This window comes from Canis aureus, chromosome 20 (assembly GCF_053574225.1).
Source record: "Canis aureus isolate CA01 chromosome 20, VMU_Caureus_v.1.0, whole genome shotgun sequence".
Classification (NCBI taxonomy): domain Eukaryota; kingdom Metazoa; phylum Chordata; class Mammalia; order Carnivora; family Canidae; genus Canis; species Canis aureus.
The window spans coordinates 45,253,521-45,274,752 of NC_135630.1; the positions used below are offsets into that span (position 1 = coordinate 45,253,521).

The window sequence follows — 21,232 nt, forward strand, 5'->3', positions numbered from 1 at the left end:
GCCACTTCACCTCCTTGACAAATAACATATAGAGGAAAAGGGTATGTGGAATATAAGCCTACTTATTCAACTGGGGCTTTACTTATAATAATGACCTCACCTTGCTCTGGAGCCCCCACTCAAATGGCAAAACAGGGAAGAAGGGAGATTCACCAAAATACTAGGGTTCAAATTTCTATCAGGCTGTTTTCCAGGACCTCCTTATCTCATTTTATCATGTTGGGAGTCAGTGCAGAGATGCGCTCTTACTATCTCCTATGTTTTCACTAGAATATTTTTCCTATTCCCTGAATGTCTCACCTTATGCTAGCATCTCCTAACTGCCTCAACACAGTTTGAGATCCTGTACACCAAGGTTTCCTCTTCCCACCAGCTTCTCCTACTGTCATTAATTAGGAACATACCTTTGACTGAGGAGCTTATAGTCTGCATCTGCTAACCATACAATTTCTCTATCCATTCCCAGTCCTCTTCACTCTATTGTTTTCAAGCCATTGAAATGTGAAATTAATAGTGAACCCACATACAACATATAAATATTCCCTAACTGGTCCTGCAGGCCCCCAAATGTCATCTGTTGTTAAAAGGTACAACAATGCAAACTGCTGTATTACTAATAATGAAAAAAGTACAATAAACTTTTCATTTTTAAATACTGTCTTAAAAAATAAAACACAGAACTGTAATCTTGGAAAGTAATCTCTAAAGCTCCTTATCCTTCATACTAATTCTAAGGACTCCTCATAGGAACCAATCTTAGAGGCTTATAATGCTATACACTTTCACCCATCTGCTCCACATTAAACAAAAAGGGAAAGACTCATGTTTGTGAGTCCAGCTGCCCCCTGAATAATTCAAATTTGAATGGTGTGGGTCCATTTACACATTGATTTTTTTTCAATACATTGGAAAATTCTTTAGAGATCTGCAACAATTTGAAAAAACTTGTAGACAAACTTTGTAGCCTAGAAACATTGAAAAAAAGAAAGCATTATTTTAAGAATACAATATACAGTATATATAACATACACAGTATGTGTTAATCAACTATTTATGTTATCAGTAAGGCTTCCAGTCAACAGTAGGCTACTACCTTCACGGGAAGTCAAAAATCATACAAATTTTTTTTTTGACTGCATGGGGACTATGGTACCCCTAACTTCCATGTCATTCAAGGGTCAACTGTAGATGAAAGCAGTAATTAGAGTAAGGAGGAAATAAATCTAATAGACAACTGCAGAATACATCATTTTATTTTGATGAAGAAAAGCAGTAGCTGGCAATTGTAAAAAGCTATTCTCATACCAAAGAAGTACTGGACTTTTTCTTATACATGTGAAACGAAGGTCTTAGTTACAGAAACCAAGACCAGCAACAAGGTTCTTATTCCTCAAAATAAATCTTCCTGAAGTCTTGCCCCAGAAACATTTCTCTTGCTAGTAGAGCTACATCCAGACTCCAGGCCAGGAGGGAAGGGCAACAGTCTCTCAGATACTTTCAGTATTTCAATCTTCAAGCAAGTAATTAGGGTTAACTACCAAGTAGGGATCTTCCTCATAGCTCTCACTTCCTTCTGTGGAGCCTTTCAATCCAGCTTGGGTGAGTTCAATTAGAACATGATCCTGTGAAATACAAACATTTGTCTTCAGGTCTTCAGCGGTATTGTAAAAACACTCCCATCCAGGGAACTTGACCCTTCTGAGTGTTTGCAACTACCATTTTCTTCCATTTACCCTTCAGAAGCACTATGAAAAAGGACTATACCTTAAAATCTTTATCAAGGTTCTGCTAAACTCATTTGCCATTAGGATACAGACCTTATCATACCATAAACCTATTTTGAGAAATTATAAAATAGATAAGCTCAACAGACATTGTGATTTTAGTAAGGTTTCCTGGTATACTACAGTTTGTAAATATAATTCCAAAAACGATAAGATAAAACGCATGAATTTTAAGATTATGCAACTGTAAAAATCCTCTGATAAATATGCTTATCATTCTGTTTATCGCTCTGATAAAAGTGGTGTTTTCTTGATTAAAGTATTAATCTAAAGATAATTAACATGTAACAATTTTCATTCTGAGCTAGGAGTTAAAAAAAAGGTAGAACATGGCACATAGCTTAAAATGTACCTTAAGTCATTCTAAAATACCCACACAAATGAGGGGCACCTGGGCGGCTCAGTTGGTTAGGTGTCTGACTCTTGATTTCAGCTCAGGTCACGATCTCAGGGTTGTGACATCAAACCTCAAGTCAGGCATGGAGGCTGCTTAAGATTCTGTCTTCCTCTCCTCCCACCCCTCTCCACCTCCCACCCCACAGGGCATGTGTGCTCTCTTTCTAAAACAAAACAAACCCAGAAAGGAGAGGGACTCCCAGCCAAGTGTACAGAGAACTCAGAAAATAGTGATTTAATCCTAAAAGGCAGAAATGTCCCACAGTATGAGCACTATTGAAACTAAGAGGGACTGGACACTTTCAAGAACTCACTTTATGTACTAACACACCCTCATAGAAAGAACACTTGATCAGCACTGTATAATTTCTCTAGTTTTTTGTAGTGAGCTGGCTCAGGTAATGTAAACTTAAAATTAGATCAGCTAATTTCACCAAGTATCCCAATGTGGATTTCCTGTGTGGGTCATTTTATCTTATACTGATTCCGGGAGACACTAGGTTGGGTAGGACTGGCCTGATGCAAACACACTGCCCAGCAGAAAGACCTCTGAATGCACACAATCCCAATTCAGCTTTATTTTCATAGGTATTATTTATTAAATTCTGATCGAAGTAGCTATTCTCAATACCTCACCCACAACACACAAACACTTGTAATCATACTCATCTACTTCCACATGTAAATGATTTTTCAGATAACACAACCCAGATATGTGACACCTGTAACATTTATATAGTTAACACCTGCAGGACAGGTAAATCTGCCATTTAAACAGAGAAATTCAATCATTCAACAAATATTTGACCTTTCTGTACCAGGCACCACTACAGATCTTGGGGATACAGTGGTCAACAAAACAAAGTCCCCATCCTCGTGATGCTTGCATTCTAATGAGACAAGCTGAACATCTGCTGCCAGACAATGATAAGCACTATGAAATAACAGGAAAGAGGGTTAGTGTGTGATACCAAGAAGGAGGCTCTTATTGGGACAGGCCAGCCAAGAACTACCTCTTTGAGAGGGACCGTGTGAGCAGACACTGACTGGAAGAGGGGATCTGGGTAAAGAGACAAAGGGCAAGTGGACACAAGTTTGATGTCCAAAAAATAGAACAAGGCCAGCACCACTGAGTAGCAACAGGAACAGTCCTATGCAATGAGGTGAACGACGGAGACAGAGATTTGATTGTGTAAGTTCTGCAGGCTATGGTAGGGAGACTGGATTTTATTGTAAATGTGAGGAAGGACTGGAAGGTAGGGCACTAAACCATTTTGATTTGTGGGATGCCTGGGTGGCTCAGCAGTTGAGCATTTGCCTTTGGCAGGGGTTGTGATCCCACGGTCCTAGGATCGAGCCCCACATCAGGCTCCCTGCATGGAGCCTGCTTCTCCCTCTGCCTGTGTCTCTGCCTCTCATGAGTAAGTAGATAAAATCTTAAAATATTTTTGATTTGTTAAAAGATCTGTCTGGCTGCTGGACACAGAGCCAGTACAAGAGAGGACAGTTCGAGGAGGGTCCTGTGAAAATCTGGGCATGGTAGCTTAAGACGTGAAGGTGGGAAGGACAGAACACAGAATACACATACTGAAGGCAGGGCTCACAGGGTTTACTGCTAAAAGGAAAAGCTGTGAAGGGAAATTGGAATCACGGATGATTCTAAGGGATTTGGCTTAGAACAAGTAAATGTGAACACTGTGTGTGGGGGGAAGGGAACTATTTTGAACAAATTAAGCGTGAGATGCCTGTAGTTTACAAGTAAGCAGCTGGCTAGACATCTGGAGTTTAGAGGAGAGGTGAGAGCTAAATCTGGGAGTCATCAGTGGATGGGTTTAAATTCCAAACCAAATAAGATCATTCAGGTAATCAATGTAAATAGAAAAGAGGTCTGAGGACTGAGCACAGTACTCCATTTAAAAAGTTACAAGACTTGAGAAAAGAGACTAAGAGGAAGTAATCAGCAAGACAGGAGAAGACCCAGGAGAATATGGTGACTTAGACGGAGCAATCAATAGTGACAAATGCTACGGACAAGCTGAATACAGAGAATGACCAACTGATGTGAGTAGGGAGGAGGTATGCCTGTAAAGCTCCTGTAAGAGAGTGGGAGAAGTCACAGCACTGGGCAGTAAGAGTGTGAGGTTGGTAAGATGCAGAAAGGAATGGTCCACCTAAGACTAGTGGTCATGTATTTAAAGTAGGACATGGCCTGTGGTTGTATGCCTATCTCAAAATACTTTTAACTGCTTGGATGCAGTAAAGTAAAAGAATTATATTTAACCAAAGCTGGGGTTTTGCCAATCAAGTAGAACAGAGAGATTACAGTTTACAGTATGAGAAAAGAGTGATCACTGGGACAGACCAGACTGTAAGCTGGATGATGCGAGAGGTGAGGCTATGGGGAAGAGCAAACATAGAAAACAGGAGATAGGGGTGAGAATACTTGCAGGTTTATGACAAAGGGAGGGAAAATCAAAGGTTAAAAACACTCAGATAGTAAGACCCTAAATCCACCTTCCCAGATTGAACTTAGGTTCTGCTTGTTTCTGCAGGGGAAATGAGTCAATGAGCTGCTGTAAATTCTCTATTTTACAACTCATAATTCTGACTACGTCCCAATGATACAAAATAAATGAACATTTATGAATCTGCAGATATGAGCCGTGGACTCCTTCCCTCATTAATAATTATGCAAGAGTAGTTCTATACGTACATAGTGGGTGAGTCGATGAATGACTTTCTCTATGATTCTCTTTTTATTTATAAGTTCCTCTTCAGAATCTATTTCTGATTCGATTTCCTTCAAGTACCAGTTAACAAGCTCACTTCTCTTTAATGCCGACTCATCCTCTTCTGCAACAAAAATACATTTCAAAAGGATTAAATTTTCCTTCTAGCAAATTGTATTGCGAATCCTTGGGGTTTGCATACACAAAAAGATAATGTACAGAGTAAATAACCATCAACCTGTCAGAAAGTGTATCTGATGAAACAAGATTTGCAATGTTCCAGCATAAGCCTGAAATAACCTGTCGTATTACTTGTATTAAAGTATGCCTCACTTTATCCTGAGGAAAAAAAATCTAATAAGAAAGAAATTATAAGAAACAAGTTTCTTAAACTTATTAAGATTTCAAAATATGAAGGTGTTTCCTTCACCTTCTATGCTTCATCACCTATGAGAATGCTTGCCAATAGCAACTAAAAGCATAAATTAACAGCAAACTTCTTAAATAACTCTTCCTCTTTGGAACAAGAAGACTTTATGTAGGTAAGATCAACCAAGAAGTGAAATCCATGGGCATTCATTCAAAATTTAAAAATTAACAATTTATTTCAGCAAGGTCTACCTATACTGAATGACTGTCTACTTTAGTCCAAAGCAGAACTCTATAAAGTCACAAGAAAAGTTGGAACCTGGATAATATAACTGTCAGAGAAACAAAGTATAATAAAACTCTATACTTAGTCTTGATTCTAGCTAATAAAATACAAAATCAAAAATGGGAAAATCTAGCTTTACTGACTATGCCTTTGGAAAGTTTTATTATGGGTGTACTGAAAGTTCATTATCTAAATGTTCTTGGTATGTGGCCTTCTTTATTTATAGTTGTACTCCCCGTGTGTACCCTTAGGTTAGACTAGAGCACAGCTGGCCACCTGAAGACTGAAAATTCATAACTTAACTTGACTGGGTGAGTAGTATTTTTTTTTTTTTTTTTTTTAAGGAAGACCTAGCAGAATTTACTGCGGAATGCAGATGGTGTCTGAGTGCTAATCTTATCTCTGTTCCATTAATGGTTTGCCATGTTTAAAATTCAGTTGCAAGAAAAAGAGTAAAATGAAATATAATGTCAACACAAGAACATGTGAGCTCCCAAATGTTTTATGTGAGAAGAGGGTCAGCTAAAACCTGTCTGTCCTAGTGGCCTCTTTACTGCTTTCTCTCCTTCCTCGCACCAGTCTACAGTACCCAAGGACACAAGCAAAAACTATAGGCTCAAATGTTTAGTAAGCTAAGACAATTTCTGCTATTCTCTTCTTCCATTACAGACACAACACTGAGATGAGGTCTGGAAGCCAGAATTTTGGGACTTTTAAATAAGAATTACCTGATGACTAACCACCAAATTAAAGTTTAAGTTTGACCCCCTGATTTCATCATTTTTCCTTCTGCCTCATGGCTGACTATAGGCATGTTAGAACAGCCAGTAAAGCAGTAAAGGTAGGAAGTGTACTAGTGTCCAGATATTTCATTTTACCTATGGAAAAATGAGGATTTTACTTCATTTTTAGTATTAAATGTATCTATACTAATTCGGTTTTTTCAGTTTAATTACTTGCCTATAAAATATAAATAACCTAGAGTCCATCCATTTGAAGTAAAGCTATTGAAAGGAACAGTGATTTTGCATCTGTTAAAAACACTTGTTAAGTGCTTCTTGACAAATTATCAGATCCCGACTTCTCAAAAATATTAAAATACGCCAAGGATATTACACAGATGCCCTCTGACAACGAACTTGTTAGGTCCAGACTGTCAGACTAATATCCCATAGATTTTTTTAATGTAAATAGGCTTGTGTAACAATTTATTATCTCTTCTGACAAAATAGAATCTTCAGCAATGGAAGTGGTTTATGCAAATACATCTTACATGAATGACTGAGCATGTGCGCACTAGGTTTAGTCTTACCTTCCTCCATCTTCCTGAGGTGAAGCACAATAAGGTTAGATATTCGGCAGTACTCAGGGAAGCTCAGCCTTAAGGAGGCTTTAGGAACCAAATCTTGGTTTATGTCTTCACTATGGCCATTGATTCCATTCACAAGAGCAGGGCTGTCAACAGGACCTAAGTGAAATATCAATCATCTGAATCTTGTTTTTGTGCCTCCAACACTCTTCCTATCAAATGTTTAAGTACATGACTTTGCAATGTTATGTACAAAATTTAAATATCTATGTTTCAATGTACTCAAGAACATGTTTTTAATTCAGAAGCAAAATAAAAATAAATAAGGCTGGGGAATTAGGTCCACTCTCACCATTTTAGTGTATTTTCTTTCAGTTTTTCAAGCATATATATTTTATATCAGCTATTTAATTGTATTTTACCTTCTAAATAGTCCAATTCAATATTCACTTTTTCCCCCTTTTGCTATATAGGTTTCAAAACCATCAACAAGTTTACTTTTTTTTTTAAAGAGATTTTATTTATTCATGAGAGGCAGAGAGAGAGAGAGAGAGAGAGAGAGAGAGAGAGACAGGCAGAGGGAGAAGCAGGCTCCATGCAGGGAACCCAACGTGAGACTCGATCCTGGTCTCCAGGATCAGGCCCTGGGCTGAAGGCAGCGCTAAACTGCTGAGCCACCTGGGCTGCCCAACAAGTTTACTTTTATCATAACATCTCAGAGAACATTTTGGTCTGTAACTCCAGAAGAGTAAATGAACAAATGTCTCACCATTGATGCCATCTGGGCCCTCATCTACCTCCATCTGGGCCTCTTCTTCTTGATCTAGATTAACATCAGGTGTTTCTACACGGATGATTGACTTATTCAGTAACCTAAAAGCTTCCTTCACATGTTTAGGTTGGACCTAAACCAATCAAAATGAAGCAAATCAGAAAGTCAGTGTTCTTGATACACCACTCAGATTTTCTCCATTACAGACCACAGTGGCATTTTAGCTTTCTCACACACATATAAAACAGGAGTTAACACCATAAATTCACCAGAATGGTTTAAAGGGACCAACAATATGTAGTATTGGAAAGAATGTATAACAACTTTCATTCACTGCTGGTCGGAATGTAAACTGATACAACTACTATGGAAAAGCATTTTGGCAGTCTTCACTGAACTGAACACATGTGAAACCTATGACAATTCCACTTGTAGGTGTACACCCAACAGAAATGTATACCACCATATAGACTAAAAGACATGTATATCCTTTAAGAACCCAAATTGGAAACTATCCAAATATCCATTAATAGAAGAATGGGTGGGATGCCTGGGTGGCTCAGTGGTGCCTTCCACCCAGGGTGTGATCCTGGAGTCCCAGGATCGAGTCCCACATCAGGCAACCTGCAGGGAGCCTGCTTCTCCCTTTGCCTATGTCTGCCTCTCTCTCTCGGTCTCTCATGAATAAATAAAATCTTAAAAAAAATAGAATGGGTGAATCACTGTGATATATGGACGGAATATTATACAGCAGTGAGGCAGACAAACTACCACTACACAAAACCTGGATGATTATCTTATGGTATTAATACTGTGTGAAAGAAACCAGACACAAGGGGGAATATATTCTATGACTGTTATCTATAATCCTTATATGGTCAAATAATTTTTGACAAGGGTGTCAAGACCACTCCTTGGGGAAATCATAGTCTCTTCCAAAAATGGTACTGGGGAAACTTGGTATCTTACATAAAAGAGTGAAGTTGGACTCCTCCTGCCTTACATCACATACAAAATTATCTCATAAAAGACTGGAGACCTAAAACTATAAAAACATATGTAAGAAAACAGGGGGAAAAACCTTAAGACATTGGATTTGATAATGGTGTCAAAAGCATAGGCAACAAAAGGGAAAAATGACAAATGAAACGATATCCAATTCAAAAACTTCTGAGCATCAAGGTAAACAATCAATAGAGTAAAAAAGGCAACCTATAGAATGGGAGAAAGTATCTGCGTATTATATATGTGATAGGGATTAATATCCAAAACATGAAGAATACCCATATTCATCACTTTATTCACAACATCCAAGAGGTGGAAGCAGCCCAAATGTCCACTGATGGATCAACAATAAATAAAATGTGGTATAATGTATCCACCCCCGCCTTATTCTCAGGGATTATGTTCCAAGACCCATAATTGATGTCTAAACTGCAGATATTACTTAACCGTACATATACTGTATTTTTCCTATCCATACACACCTATGATAAAGTTTAATTTAAAAATTAGGTACAGTAAAAGCTTAACAACAATAAAATGGAACATTTACAATATACTGTAATAAAAGTTAAGTGTGTTCTCTCTCAAAATAACTTACTTCATTGTACTTACCCTTCTTGTGATGTGATGATGTAACTTTAGGCTATGATCGACTTTCTGACAATACTTCAGGGGGATCATCTACCTACTAATGGTAACCCCTCTTTATGTTCTCTATAACCTATGACATGATTATTTTATTATATTAATCTATGTTCAATAAATGCTTGATAGTAACTTTTACTTATTTTTAAAATTTATTTATTATTAGAGACACACAGTGAGAGAGGCAGAGATACAGTCAGACGGAGAAGCAGGCTCCATGCCGAGAGCCGAATGTGGGACTCGATCCCGGGTCTCCAGGATCACGCCCTGGGCTGCAGGCGGCACTCAACCACTGCGCCACCGGGGCTGCCCTGATAGTAACTTTTAAAGGAGAAATCCCAGCATCATGTATCCTATGAGCACTCAACAGTCATACTCAAGATAAAAACATGCTTATAAACCAATAAATCAATTGCTCTTTCCTCTCATTACGTTAAAGTGACTTTGATACCTCATCACAGCAGTGCATTCGAGCCATTGCTTCAGAGAGACGGATCATGCTCTCAAGTTGTCGCACTGTAATCCTCCATGAAGACTTGGTTACTCCAGAGCCATCCCTCTGGCGGAGACGTTTATACTGTTCCACAATGAAGTCCTCGGACTCTTTAGAAATCTGTTTCAGAACATTATAGAAGTCAGAGCTTTTCTACTCGATGTGAGCTGCATTAAACATAAGTTTAAGAGCCTTCTAGATAGAGACACTTTGGGGAACTAAGAGGATCAAAACTTTGAAGTCAATAAAGAATACTGAAATGGATTTCAAAAGAACTGAGGATGCCTGTGAATTTCATATACTAATTTTATCAATAGGTCTATAGCAGGGTATTTAAGCAAATGCCACTTCTAAAAGATGCAGAACAAGCTGAAGCAGTGCACTGGATGTAATGCCTTTTATTTATTTATTTGTTCTTTTAAAGATTTTATTTATTTATTCATGAGAGACACACACAGAGAGAGAGAGAGAGAGAGAGGCAGAGGGAGAAGCAGGCTCCATGCAGGGAGCCCAATGTGGGACTCGATCCTGGGTCCCCAGGATCACGCCCTGAACTGAAGGTGGCACTAAACCACTGAGCCACCCGGGCTGCCCGATGTAATGCCTTTTAAACTCAAGATGCCAAAGCTCATTAAACAAATTAATGCTCAGAATATTCTTGAAACTCAGTTAATTAACTTATGCTGTCTTTGGGAAAAAGAGAGGTCTACACACACACACACACACACACACACACACACACAGTCACACAGCTATTTCAGTAAACCTTATTATTTGTCAAATACTAACAACAAAAGGAGAATACTAAAAGAATACTCGTTTTCAGAACGAGGAACTCCTCCTATTAGGGAAGCATGCCAAGGTCACAGAAGGACCAGTACACAGTCATAGAGAATGAAAGCCACCTTACACATACGTAACCAATAGTCCTTAGCTTTAAATAGGGTTCGAAGCTTCTTTCAGGACAGTGAGAATCAACCTCAATATTATGGATAATCAGTGAAGGTGACAGATAATTAAAATCCAAAAGTTGAGCCAGACAATAGTGCAAAAACCTCACCCAGAATCAATTTTTTTTTTAAATTCTATTTTAGAAAAATGTTAAATGGAACAAATGGATTACAAATTTTACTTTAAAAATAAATGTCCTGGATCCAGTAGAGATTAAATTAAATGAACTATATCAATTATTGTAAAATATTAAGCCATGTTCATTACAATGACCTAAAGGAATACAAATCTTCCTTAGAGAAAGATTCAAGGACATTCAGTAGACTACTGATCTGAACTCACACAATTTTAAGATTCTTAGGAATAATAGCTGAAATAAAAGTATGTCCTACTTTATTTGATGATTCAAAATTCTTGACTCATAAAATCTTTTTATTAGCACCTAACAAGTAAAAGAAATTTATTCAGATTTTTTTTAGGAAATTCCCTCAACTTTCCAAAGAAACCTTTTTCTCAAAACAACCTCAAAAAACAAAAAACAAAAAAAACCCTAAACAAGTATAGGTTCAGTTAATTCTCATAAGATCCTTTACTGCCCTCTAAGTGCCCTATTCCAGGACAAAATGGCAAGTTACCTTGGGTTTAAACTGTCTTGCAAAGAGAAGATACCTCCTAATATCATCAAGGGAATAGACACGATCAATCGAATCCTCAATTCTTGAATGCAAATCTACTATACGTCGGGCAATAGCATAATCTGTAACCTAATTTAAAAGAAGAAAATCACTTTGATCAGTCATAATGATATCTACTCCAGATTATCCTTGGCATTAATAAATTACTTATAGCTAAAAACAAGCTCTAATATGCCACTGAAAGATGTATCAATGGTTACCAAGTTTAATGCATACCTTCGCCTCACTCTAAGAATATTCTCGAAAGAATTAACTGACTCTAATAAGAATAGCAGAATTAAGATTTCTAGGGTGCTCAGTGTATGCCAGGTTCTATTGCCATAAGTGTGTCTAGAAGCATTTAACTTATGTAACCCTTACAAAAATCTTATTAGGTAGGTAATATTAGCCTTATTTTACAGATAACTAAATTGAGGCTCAGAGAGGTAAAATATCTTGTCTTACATCACAACACAAAATTGAGCCAGGATTTGAACAGCCTAGCTTCAGAGTTCATGGTCTTAGCCACAATATTGTATTGCCACTTGTCAATATATGAAGATAATCAGAGAATTATTATTAACATTTAAAAAAAAAATCACTAAAATATGCAATTTACTCTCCCATGGTACAAAAAAAGCCACAGATATATGGAGAAATGTTAATATGTGAATAAAGGGTACACAAATGTTACATACACTATTAGATATCTTGTAATTTTTCTTTAGGTTTAAAATTATTACCAATTAAAACTCTTAAAAACGAAAGAATCATGTACAAACAGGAATACATGAAAATCAGACAACTCCCAGCTATGAGGGTGGAAATGGGGAAAGGAGAGGACTGGGTTGTATATTTATATGGATTTGTGAAGAGAAAAAAACAAAACAAAAAAAACCCAAAAACCCCACAAACATTCACAAAATGGAAGGCAGCTTTTATTTAGATAATAAAGTTTCACTATAAGCAAGAGTTGCCTAACATAATGTAGGACTTTCATGCTCAGTAATGAACAGACTAGCCTAGAATGTTATTTCCCATATAATGCCATTTTGTACTGTGTACATCTGAACTGTCCAATATCGCTGAATATTTAAGTATAGATATAAATAACTTTAATAACTAACATGTTAGAATTCAAGTAAATCCACAAGTTTATAGTTAACCTTAAAACTGTTACATAATTAGGAAAAAAGAGTGATATACATTCATCAACTGGATAGGAAGATATAGGGATATAAATGACTCATGATTTGGGGGGAAAATTTCTTTGGTATCCCAATTTTTTCCAAGCTTACTGGAAAAAAAAAATCCAAAAAATTATTTTTTTTCCCCTAAAAAAATTCTTATAAAAATTTTAAGAGTACGGCTGGGAGTTAACTGTAAAGTATTTCCTTTTATCACTTGAGAATTAAAAAAGAGTAATGAAAACAACAAAAACTCAATATTCCTCAACTCAATTAAGTGGAACCAGCTATTCAAGTGACTTTGTTTTGATTTGCTTAATAAACCTTTTGCCTAATCCTGTGCCATTCTGAGAGAAATGAAAGTCAGTGCAAACACATGTACCAGCTATTTAGCAGTATATCCTACAGCCTTGTCTCCCTTAGTTATTCAAACTGGAAATAACAAAGGAAGCCAACAGTGACAGCTCACAGTTACCTCATTGCATTCATCCACAAGTATAAAGAAGAGATCAAATCGGGACATGATGGGGGCTGACAAATTTATATTTTGTTTCAACGACTTTGATCTGTCATAATGTCCACTGATTGGGTTTGCTGCTGCCAAAATGGATGTCCTGGCATTCAGAGTAGCCTGATCACAAAAGAAATCATTGTTACAGGTTTAAAAAGACATCTGGATGGACCAAATAAACATAGGACAAAATGCTTGATTTTATTCATAATTAAACGCAAAACAAAATATTAAGGCATTTTTCATCTACCGAATCATCAAAATTAAAGTCTCCTAATGCATATAGCAAATAGGCACTCCCATGTAACAGTGGTGGTATGACATACTACCAGCAATTTGTTGTTAGGAATTTTATCTTGTAGCTAGAAGATGCATGTGATAAGATGTTTTTGTTAATATGCCTTCTAATAAAAAAGCTGAAAATGACCAAATATCACTCTATGGGAGTCAAATGAGCCAAAACAGGGAACACAGACTCGAAAACCATGTGGTAATAAAAATGGATCTAACATGTGCTGGTATAGAAAGATTGCCAAAATAAAATTATGAAGTTAAATGAAGAACTAAATAAAATACATGCATTATGCTTATTTACGTATGAAAAACTTCTGAAAGGGCTGTAACTTTAATAGAAACTCTGGACAGTTTTTAAAAAAGATTTTTATTTATTTACTTGAGAAAGAGAATGCATGAGAGAACAGGTGCAGTGTGGCAGGAAGGAGGGAAGAGGGAGCGGGAGAAGCAGACTCCCCACTGTGCAGGGGAGGCTGATGTGGGGCTTGATTCCAGGACCCACAGATCATGACTTGAGCTGAAGGCAGACACAAGTGACTGAGCCACATAGGTGCCCCAGCACTCTCAAAATTTATTGGTGATAGGAGTTGCAGGAGAAGATTTCACCTTTTAATATATATTTTCTTCTACTACTTAAATTTTCCTTACCTATTTGAATACATTATTTAAAAAGTTTGGTTTCTCTCTAATGTTGGTTACAATACTGTACTTATTATTTTCATTTTAAAAATGTTGACTTTGATTATTTTTTGTTACAACTGGTAGTACACATTATCAAAGAATATAGAAGCTTTGTGGAAATTTTGGGAAGTGAAATGCTAAAAGTTTTACCAATACTTCCTCTACTTTCTGTCATTACAACACATTTTCATAGTACCCTAAAAAGCTCCTAGAATATGGATTAATAATCCTCAGGGCTGTTTCCCATTTCAATGATCAGCATTTTATGTTGAAATAATGCATTTTATCCAAGTGAACATCTCGAGAGCTACACTAATCTTTAAGGTTAAGGCATGATGCAGCAGAACAAGTGAATACACATACCTTCACTCCTGCTTTAGTGATGGAGATGGTTTGCTGTTCCATAGCCTCATGAATAGCGACTTGATCCCGCACATCCATCTTATCAAATTCATCAATACAACATACACCCTTGTAACCAAAAAATTAGCATAAGAAACTGCCTTTGAGATGCCAAATGGCAAGTATAAACTTAAGTTTGCTACCAGAGACCTTTTCTCTAAACAACTTTAAGGTAGGTAAGTAAGCAATCTTAATTCCTTCATTTCCTCTACTAAAGTAGGCTAGTTCGTCAGATTCCATTGCTAGAAGGAACCATATGTGTTGGCTCATTTTAAACCAAGAGCAAGATTAAAAACATACAGGTACTTACTGCATTTTTATTTAACATCAAAACCTTGTGTAAATCTCTAGGTCAAATACTCTGGGTCACCTCAGCATTGATTTTAGGCTGGGAAAATGAAGGGTAAATTTGGAACATAACATCTATAAACGTATAGCTACAGCTTACATGCCTTTACAGATCTAACATACTCATGTCAAATACATGTAAAGTGCAACAGACATACTCATAGAGGTGTCATGGTCTGGAAAGGAAAAAATGCTGGGAACTACTAGTCACAGCAAACACACATACTCTGGGCAGGCAATACATTCTAGATTAATGAAACTATGAATTATTTACTAAAAATGGTTTTTTAAAAAAGGATATCTTATTAATAGAAACTTCTAGGCCTTTGCTGATCAAGAGGAGGCTATTCTGATTTCTTTATAACCAAAAGTATAAAATGTTCTTCTTACATTATCAGCCAGCATCAAAGCTCCAGCTTCAATGACAAATTCATGAGATTCCTCATCTCTCACAACAGCTGCTGTTAAGCCAGCAGCACTGGATGCTTTGCCGCTAGTGTAGACAGCTCTGGGGCTGAACTCCTCCACGTGCCTATTCAAAGTTATTATATTCATTAACGCATGACTACAAAGCATACTTTCTAGAAATGTCAGCTGGTAGGGCTTATGTCAATCAAGAATTAAAATTTCTTAAAGAACACGTGAGAGAGGCATTAGGCATAAGCAATTCATAAAGATGTATGTCACAAACTAAATAGAAAGTCTTATCTCTTTTGGGCTTTTTAAAAATTTTTTTAAAATTTTTATTATTTTTTTTTCCCTTTGGGCTTTGAAGTCAATTTAAACCCACTCCTGTCAAGTGGAAGATGAAGTTCATACATGACAAGAACATCATTTTATTTTATTTTATTTTTAATTTTTAAAATTTATTTATGATAGTCAGAGAGAGAGAGAGAGAGAGAGAGAGAGAGAGAGGCGCAGAGACACAGGCAGAGGGAGAAGCGGGCTCCATGCACCGGGAACCCGACGTGGGATTCGATCCCGGGTCTCCAGGATCGCGCTCTGGGCCAAAGGCAGGTGCCAAACCGCTGCGCCACCCAGGGATCCCAAGAACATCATTTTAAAAGAAGGCTTTAATAATAGTTTGGCAACAATGGATCCATTAGAAGGCCTTGCACTTAAAAAACAAGACAAACTAGACGTGAGATTTATTCCAAAATAGGTTGGTTTGGGACGCCTGGGTGGTTCAGCAGTTGAGCATCTGCCTTTGGCTCAGGGTGTGATCCTGGAGTCCCGGGATCGAGTCCCGTATCAGGCTTCCTGCATGGAGCCTGCTTCTCCCTCTGCCTATGTCTCTGCCTCTCTCTGTGTGTCTCTCATAAATAAATACATAAAATCTTCAAAAAACCCATAGGTAACATCATAGTTCATGGTAATAGGCTGAATGCTTTCTCCCTAGGTTCTGGAACAAGACACTGATGTTTGCTCTTGTCATTTCTATCCAACATTATACTGAAAAGTCTAGCCAGGACAAGAAAACAAAAAGGTACCTATATTTGAAAGAAAGAATAACTATCACTATTTGCAAATAACATGACCTGATAGAAAATCCTATGGAATCCACTAAAAATGAATAAATGAGTTCTTGTAAGGCTATAAGATAAAGGATCAACAATCTATTGTATTTCTATATCCTGGCAACAAAAACTCAAAAATGAAAATTAGAAAACAGTTCTACTTACAACAGCATGAAAAAGAGTAAAATCCTTATGAACAAATTTAAGAAGCACTAAGTTTATACTATGAAAATAACAAAATACTGTTGAAAAAAAATAAAAACCTAAATAAATGGAAAGATATTCCATGTTCATGGATCTGAAGACTTAAAAATTATTAAAAAGATAATATATCTCAAGTTGATCTATAAGAATAATACCATCTCTGTTAATATCACAATTGCCTTCTTTGTAGAAACTGACAAAGCTGATCCTAAAATTCATGTGGGGGGGCCCTGGGTGGCTCAATTGGTGTCCAACTCTTGATTTCAGCTTGGGTCATGATCTCAGAGTTGTAAGATCAAGCCCTGCACTAGGCTCAACTCTGGGTGTGAAGCCTGCTTGGGATTCTCTCCCTCCCTCTCCTCTTCCTCCCATCACTCATGTGTGCTCTCTAAAAAAAAATTTTTTTAAGTAAAAAATAAAATAAAATTCATGCAAGAACTCAAGTTACTCTGAATAGCCAAAACAATCTGGAAAAAGAAGAGATGGATGACTCACACTTTCTGATTTTAAAACTTACTACAAAAATAGAGAAGCAGGCCTCTCATGGGGAGCCTGATGCGGGAGTTGATCTGGGGACTCTGGGACCACACCCTGAGTCAAAGGCAGCCACTCAACTATTGAGCTACCCAGGCATCCCTGACAAATAGATAATGAAATGTGGTAAATACATATGATAGAATACTAGGCAATAACAGAAAGTACTGGTATGCTCCAACAAGGCTGAATCCTGAATACATAATGTTAAGCAGAAGAAGCCAGTGACAATGAATCACATAGTATATAATTCCATTTATAGGAAATGTCAAGATAGAGACACTAATGTAGACTAGTGGTTGCCTACGGTCAGGGAGGAAAATGAGGACTGCTAGAGGGTACAGGATTTCTTTTTGGGTAATGAAAATGTTGTAAACCCAGTATGTTGATGGTCATACAACTCTGCGAATATACTAAAACCACTGAATTGTATACTTAGAAGAGGTGAATTTTATGATATGGAAAATATATTGCAATAAAGATGCTAAAAGACCCACTAGATATAAAAGGCTATTTCTCTCTAAAATAATCATGTATAGGGGCAGCCCCGGTGGCGCAGCGGTTTAGCGCCGCCTGCAGCCCAGGGCGTGATCCGGAGACCCTGGATCGAATCCCACATCAGGCTCTCTGTATGATGCCTGCTTCTCCCTCTGCCTGTGTCTCTGCCTCTCTCTCTCTCTGACTCTATGAATAAATAAATAAAATAAAAATCTTAAAAAATATATATATATAAAAAAATAAATAAATAAAATAAAATAAAATAATCATGTATAATATAATTCTGTTACCAGAATTAGCAGCAATATTATAGCATATCTTTTTGTGGTGGTGGATAGGAAGCGGTTGGTGGGAACAGAGGAAATGAAGAGAGAATTCCCTCCCCCACCTTTTAAAAGATGTTATTTATTTGACAGAGAAGGAACAAGCAAGCATAAGCAGGGGTAGTGGAAGAGGGAGAAGCAGGCTTCCTGGAGGATGTGGGGCTCTATCCCAGAACCCCAGAATCATGACCTGAGCTGAAGGCAGATGCTTAATCAACTGAGCCACCTAGACGCTCCAGGATAATCTCTTTCAACATAGGATATTTTCAAATCTAAAGCCTAGTCCTTGATATATGTGAAGGAAATAATATTTAGTTATAAAATTCCAAATCAACTAAAAATGTTTCTGGAACAGTGCCATGTTACAAATTTCCCAAAGGAAAAGCAGCTTGATATAGTATGAAGAGCACAGCTTTGCAATCAGATACGAATGAGTTCTAATACACGTGGTTCAGCAGTCACCTATTAGCTATGAGAAGATGGATAAGGAACTAAGTTTCAGAGTTCTGTTTGCCTCCCTCAAAAAAGAGGATTATATTACGTGCCTGTCTGAGTGCTGCTAACACAAGATGCATACACTCACACAGTACCAAGAACACAGCAAGTATTTCAAAACCAGTTGCTACTATTTTGACCTCTAGGTTTCTTTTAAGTTTGTAAGTAAGCAAATATTTGCTATAGCTTCTAAAAATAGGTGAAAATTGCCAAAGTAGTATACATGCTGATGGTTAGCATAACACATCTCATCCTTGTTGCACTATTGGAAAGCATGTTCTATATAAGAATCTTAAAAATGTTTGTATTCTTAGTCTCAGCAATCCTATGCTTAGGGATTTTCCCAAAGGAAACAAAACAAAACAAAATTTTATACAAATCATGATGTTCACTGTACCGACATCCATAATCATTAAAATAAATGAAGGCAAGCTAGGAAAATAATTTTGTAAGTTACAGTACACCAATAAAAAATGTGAAAATAAGGAAACATATTTAGGGTAAATTAAAATTAAAATATGTTGTGATTTATTACCATGAAAATATTCACATACTGAAAAACTTTTAAAAAGATTACACAAAGGTATTATACAAGGATTAAGACAACTCAAAATGGGATTGGAATTATAGGTAAATTTTCCCTATTCTAAAATTTTTTTTTTCCTATTCTAAAAAATTGTAAAATGTGGGCAGCCCCGGTGGCGCAGTGGTTTAGCGCCACCTGCAGCCCAGGGCATGATCCTGGAGACCCTGGATGGAATCCCACGTCAGGCTCTATGCGTGGAGCCTGCTTCTCCCTCTGCCTGTATCTCTGCCTCTCTCTCTCTCTGTGTGTCTCTATGAATAAATAAAATCTTAAAAAAAAAATTGTAAAATGTTATTACATTCTGTTAAAACAAATTAAGGTAAGGGGATCCCTGAGTGGCTCAGCAGTTTAGCGCCTGCCTTCAGCCCAGGGCGTGATCCTGGAGTCCCAGGATCGAGTTCCACATCGGGCTCCCTGTGAGGAGCCTGCTTGTCTTCCTCTGCCTGTGTCTCTTAGGAATAAATAAATAAAATCTTAAAAAACAAAAACAAAACCAAATTAAGGTAATTTAATATAAGCAAGTTATATATTCAACAGTTGTAATTTATACTGCTGCTTTAATAAAGGCACACTGCATTCTTGTTAGCACAGAAAGCCTGAACTATGCATACTGTTTTTTCCAATGTACTACCTTGGCAAACACTTACTTGAGAAACTGGCTCTTAGCTGTACTTGGGTCACCAACAATGCAAACATTTATGTCCCCTCGAAGAGAGGTTCCTTCCCCTGTTGTCTTTGGAACACCACCAAAGAGCATCAGCAGGACACCCCGTTTTACTTCATCATTGCCTAAAAAGAAAACGCAAGGTTATTTTTCTTTTTTCTTTTTTTTTTTTAAATATTTTATTTTTATTTTTATTTATTTATGATAGTCACACAGAGAGAGAGAGAGAGGCAGAGACATAGGCAGAGGGAGAAGTAGGCTCCATGCACCGGGAGCCCGACGTGGGATTCAATCCCGGGTCTCCAGGATCGCGCCCTGGGCCAAAGGCAGGCGCTAAACCACTGCGCCATCCAGGGATCCCGCAAGGTTATTTTTCAACATGAGGTTAAACAATTTCAAAAATGACTATAAGGCATGTTTACCGACCTAGAGCCAAGAAAGCTCTAGAAAGAAGTGAAGTGTAAGACTGAAGTAAAAATACCTGGCTTCTAATCTTGGTTCTTCTTCGTAAAACTTAAAGCCACCTAACCACTATCCCAATGTTCTCACCTATACACCACAGATGGCACAGATGCTGATGCTCACCATCCTAAGAGCCGTTCCTTGTCTGTAAGTCCTACTTTCTCACAAAGTCTTTCCTGATGTAGTACTTCTCAAATAACTCCATAAATAAACTATGTCCACCACAGCACACTGTATTTGCAAATTCTAATAGAATTTATTGTTGTATCAAGAGTTTGAGGAAACAATACACGATTTACTTCTTTTGTATCACCAACAGTGTTGAATATAAACTCACTAAATGAACTGCTATGGATTAGATAAGATACTGAATGTGATCTATGGTTTCTTCTACAAGCTGTTTATGAATCCTACATGAAAAGGAAATGTATAGTAAAAAAAACTGGATCTTTAAATATGTGCTGTTAAAAATTTTTTTCTGTGCTAATTATTATGACTTTTTGTGAATTCTATCAACTAAGTGCTGGGCAAACCATCCCTTAAAGGCAGAGAAAAAAAATCCATTTCACAAACAAACTTTGACTTATGATCTTTGAAATAAATGTGTCAGGAAGTGTCATGGTTTTTAAATAGTCCACAAATTGTTTAAATCTTCTCACTTGAAAACAGAGCTTAATTTTCCTCTCCTTAGGGAATAGCTGGACTTTATTATAACTTCCTTCTAAAAAAATAGCATATGGTAAAGTGAGGGTGCTTAACTTCTGAGACTAAGTCCTGAGAAGCATTTTATTTCCTTCTGCTTTGCTCTCTTGGAGACACACACACTCTAGAGGAAGAAGCTGCTGTGTTGTGAGAACATGAAAACAGACCTGCGGAAGAGATTCATGTGGCAAGAAAAATGAGTTTCCAGTTAATAACCAGCACTAACAGGTAAATCCTTCAGCCTAGCCTAGCTTTCAGATGATTGCAGCCTCATCTAATGTCTTGGCTGTATCCTCATCAAAGACTGAGTAGGCATCACTCAGCCAGAACCACTCAAGTAAACTTTTCTCAAATCTTGACCCACAGACTGTAAGAGACACTGCTGTTTGAAGCCACTAAGTTTTGGGGTAA

The 21,232-nt window shown here is 37.2% G+C and overlaps 1 protein-coding gene across 1 annotated transcript in view; it reads right to left on the reverse strand.

The window, feature by feature from the left end:
• Window positions 1-1,235: 1,235 nt before the first annotated feature.
• The window catches only part of MCM6 (minichromosome maintenance complex component 6), a 33,687-nt gene continuing 13,690 nt past the window's right edge, over window positions 1,236-21,232 (reverse strand). The window contains exons 8-17 of the mRNA XM_077861533.1: window positions 19,641-19,782; window positions 15,227-15,368; window positions 14,450-14,557; window positions 13,076-13,231; window positions 11,375-11,503; window positions 9,747-9,908; window positions 7,643-7,778; window positions 6,877-7,032; window positions 4,894-5,033; window positions 1,236-1,622 (exon numbers count right to left, since the gene is read on the reverse strand). Coding sequence (XP_077717659.1) covers window positions 1,506-1,622; window positions 4,894-5,033; window positions 6,877-7,032; window positions 7,643-7,778; window positions 9,747-9,908; window positions 11,375-11,503; window positions 13,076-13,231; window positions 14,450-14,557; window positions 15,227-15,368; window positions 19,641-19,782 — 1,388 coding nt within the window. The 3' untranslated portion in view covers window positions 1,236-1,505. The remainder of the gene's footprint in view (window positions 1,623-4,893; window positions 5,034-6,876; window positions 7,033-7,642; window positions 7,779-9,746; window positions 9,909-11,374; window positions 11,504-13,075; window positions 13,232-14,449; window positions 14,558-15,226; window positions 15,369-19,640; window positions 19,783-21,232) is intronic.